Source organism: Convolutriloba macropyga, chromosome 5 (assembly GCF_964194025.1).
Source record: "Convolutriloba macropyga chromosome 5, txConMacr16.3, whole genome shotgun sequence".
NCBI classification, from domain to species: domain Eukaryota; kingdom Metazoa; phylum Xenacoelomorpha; order Acoela; family Convolutidae; genus Convolutriloba; species Convolutriloba macropyga.
The window spans coordinates 71,563,830-71,567,943 of record NC_134472.1 but is presented as its reverse complement, the minus strand read 5'-3'; the positions used below and the strand labels follow the sequence as shown (position 1 = coordinate 71,567,943).

The 4,114-nt window shown below is 40.7% G+C and overlaps 1 protein-coding gene across 1 annotated transcript; it reads right to left on the bottom strand.

The window, feature by feature from the left end:
• Positions 1–623: 623 nt before the first annotated feature.
• LOC142340490 (uncharacterized) lies at positions 624–3,913 on the bottom strand. The gene is made up of 2 exons (XM_075391064.1): positions 1,378–3,913; positions 624–1,219 (listed from the first exon to the last, which is right to left on the bottom strand). Exons 1-2 carry the CDS (start codon positions 3,911–3,913, stop codon positions 624–626), a joined length of 3,132 nt encoding a protein of 1,043 aa, XP_075247179.1.
• Positions 3,914–4,114: the final 201 nt, after the last annotated feature.

Sequence of the window (4,114 nt, the reverse complement as noted above, 5' to 3'; positions counted from 1 at the left end):
ATAGTAATCATAATAATAATAATAATAATATTAATAATAATAATAATAATAATAATAATAATAATAATAATAATAATAATAATAATAATAATAATCCAAACTGATAGGTCATGGTTACGTGACTCTTTTTGAAGTCACTGAGAACTTCTGGCGTTTATCGAGTACCGTGTAGCATCTCGAAATTTTGAGCCAAAACTCCGAGGTGACTCCTGCAGATTCACGTAACCATGCTTAAAGCGCGAAAAGCGCACGTTTTAAAACGATGAAAATCAACGAAGTCAACTTCTGGCTACGTAAGTAGTATATAATACCTACGTAAAGAAAGGGGGGGTTATCATTCGACTCTTAACCATAGGATAATAGGTAGTGGCGGTTAAGTGGGAATAGGATAGGCGGGATAAAATCTTTCCGCCGCTGTTTATATCCCTCTCCTATTCAATCTTTCCCTTTTGAGTCTTGCCGCTTTTGTTTCCCTTTAACTTTGCTTTCTGTCTCGCCGCTTGCTTTTGATTTCAAAACACTCAAACAAATTAAATTAAAACCAAATTTCACACTGCATGCAAAATCAATACTGGTTCAGTTTTGCGTCTCTCTCTCTGGGCAATTAAATTTAATTATGCACACTAATATCGCCTTGCAGTTTTGCACACTGGGCCCTCTGACTCGCTTTTACTTGCTTCTTCTGCCTCAAAATTAATGAACGGATTATCGGGCGTAGAGTTTTCTTCAAAACTGGCATCGAAATCAACGATATCGCTACTTTCAATATCCGAATCATTTATATTCTGGGCAGCGACAAAACCGGGGTCTGGTGGTTGCCATGTGTTGGAGCTTTGGGTGGTATCTGGAGAGGAATGTGGTACAACAAAACTGTTATCCCACTCTGGGCTAGAGCTCAAAAGTAAGTCGCTAAAATCGTCATAATCCCAATCCACATCGTCGTTATTCCAATCAATTTCATCGATAGCATTATCGACAATTCCATAATGGCCAAACGGGAGGGTTTTTATGCCATCGGGTAGTATATAGCGCTTGTTGTCAAAAGCTGACAGACAAATTTTGTTTGTAGTAACTGTCTGCAGCCTGTGGTGGTCGGACACAATCCTGGTGTTCTCTGAGCGCAGGTGGTTTCCAGTGCTGAGAGTGTTTAGGAAGTCGACGTGGCTAAGATGTTGTTGTGCGGCCCTCGTCACCCCTTTTGCTGAAAGTTTTCGACAACCTAAAAGAAAAAAAGGAATGAGAAAAATTAGGTGCTATTATAATTACTAACCCCCTATGTAAATATAATACGATTTAACACCTTCCAGATGCCTATTAACCCAATACGAATTTTTATACAACGACTAACAATTTTGTTTTATGAGAGAATAAGCTTACTTTTTGACAGGATGGAACACAGCTTCGGCTTCAAACAGATAAAGTCAGTAATATAGTCGCCGGCGAATTCGTCCTTGTATTTGAGGACGACTCTTTTGTTAGTGGTATCGTAAAGAAAGTGATTGGGTGGGTAATTTGAGAAATCAAAATGACCTAATACTGACTGAGGCTTCTGCGATAACTCTGTATAAAAATCGTCGCTTTTTATTGCATAAAGGAGACTATCTGTATCGCTGTAAAGAAGGCGACAATTAAAGTGGGGGCGCATCACATTGTAATGGAATGAGTACATGTGGAATTTTGCAAGATCTAATATAGTCGCTCCCACAATAGTGGGAGTGTTCCAATAAATGGACTTTGGTCGTGTGGTCAAAGCTGCTAAATTCTCCCCAAAGATCATATAGCGATCAAACTCAAATCTGGATATTATCTTCAGCGCATGCTCGGCATCTCGTGAGATTGTTATTTTATTTCTGCGTCTTTTCGATTCGCAGTTTTTACCATAAACTGCATTATTCATCAGTTTATAAAAGTTCTCTTCAAACTTGTTTGACGCAACTTGCCGCTTTTCACTATTTAGTGTAATGTATGGCGACAGCCAGTTTTCTTGTCGAAATTGAAGCACTCTGTGAACTTTCCTGATTACCAAGCCGAGTTGGACATAAAGTTTCAGCAGTTTGTAGTGGACCACATATCTCTCTTTATCAAAGAACGTTTGCAGGAGTTTCTTTACTTTGGAAGATGGGAGATTGTGTTGTTCTTTTAATTCGATCTGGTAATCGCTCAACCACTCATCTTCAACCACGTCTTTTGTGGGCGCCAACGGAAAATCGCGATGCTCATCATGAAGGCTCGGCGGGTAAGAGATATCGACCTCTACAAAGTATCCAATGCTAGCGTCATCGGCGGTGTCCAAAATCACTTGAAGTTGAATATCTGTGTTGAACGCAAAGTCGGCGAGCGGTAGTTTCTCTAATTGCATTACGCCACCATAAAGGTTATTAGCGTCGACACAGAAACCAAAACAGGATTCCTCCGTGCTATCGTGGTTGGGAATATAGGAGTTATTTGCAGTGAAGCGCCGACTTTCAAAGACAGATGTGACTCCACCGCGAATTGCGGGTTCAATCATGTCCAAGTGTTCGCGCTCAGTCAGTAACTCGACATTGGCTTTGCAGATTCTAAGTGATGCTTCCTTAGTCATATTGGGTAGGGTGAAGAAATGCATACAGTCCAGTTTATACGTATCGAAACTCAACTGTCGGTGGAATTCGCAAACACATGCGAGTAGTGCACAGTCGAGCTTCAAGTATGAGTCATGATAATCCTGCAGTGTTCCACATTCCAGAATTTCCCACATCCTGCGTGCATGTTGTAAATTAGTCTCCGTTACCTTCACTGCCCCTCCGTCCAGAGTGTTACCCCACTTGCTCAGTGGCGGGAGACTGGTGTCACTGAACTTGGACCGACTAGTCACATAAGAGTAAGGGTAGTAGCCTTTCTGTTTAAGTAGCTGAAGGTTAGCATCAGATAATGTAGAAAACGTTGCCCTCATTATTTCGAAACGGTCATCGGGTAAAATTTCAACAAGTTTCTCTAAAGAACTGTTCATCATCTTGAAGGAGTCTATGAATCGAAGATATTCGTAAACTTTCACTGTTTTTCCCTTTTCCGTTACGAAAGTGTCAATAAGCACACCAAATGTCATTGATATGTATTTTTCGTCGGTGGCTGGTATGACGCTGATGGTTGTGGTTGGCTCGCAGTTGTTCAGTGCCAAGCAAATGTGATGTAAGTCATAATTTTGAATATTATGACCCACAACAGGGGTGAAATTGATATTTCGTCTTAAGCGATTGCATTTCTCATGTGCCCATCCCAAGAATTTACCACTGTAGTGGCAATGGTCCAGGTCAATTGTGTTCTCTGGATCTTCCGTTTCTGAAAACGATTTTTCACAAATCCAACAGTGCGTAGCGTTAGACTTTCCCAAGTTTCGTCTATCGCCTTTGAAGAAAGGGTGCTTCCTTTTCTGCTGATGAATATCTCTGGCTAGTTTGTGAAGCATTTTGACAAAATTTGTCATGCAAGCAGGAGAACTGTCTACATGATGAAAGATTGGCTTTGATGAGTGGTGATCTATCACTGTTAGCGCAAAGCCACACGGTTCATGTATCTCCTTGACCTGTGTAAAGGCTTTATCACTTGGTCCCTTGCAAGAAGACACGGGTCGTAAGAAAGACTCGAAGTCAAAATAGATAACAAGAGGGACAAACCATGTAGCAGCCAAGTTCGTGAATTTGTATGAGTTGTTCTCACTTGAAGGCATATGAATAACAGCAGGTGCATTTTTGCAACAGTTATTGAGATGTAGGTTGTAACTTTCAAGTCCTTCTCGACAAATCAAAAAACAGTTTCGACAAATTTTGTAGGAGAATCTGTAATCAAGTACTCGCACGTAGCAAACAACCTTCACCAGGTTTGTAATGAGGACGTAGTGATGACGGTCACAGTCGTACAGCAAAAGTAGATCCATTACAAAATCTGAGCTGTATGACGAAATTTTTAGAGGGAAAAACTGGCCGTTATCGTATCCAAACACGTTTACCTGAACGTTGTTGAGTGTTTCAAATTAAGGAATGTCTGCAAAGCCCATGGGCATAGTAAAATCGCCCAGAGGTTGATGCAGTCCTGGTTGATTGTATGTAGTTGGTGAAGTTTTGTCGGTTTGATAGTT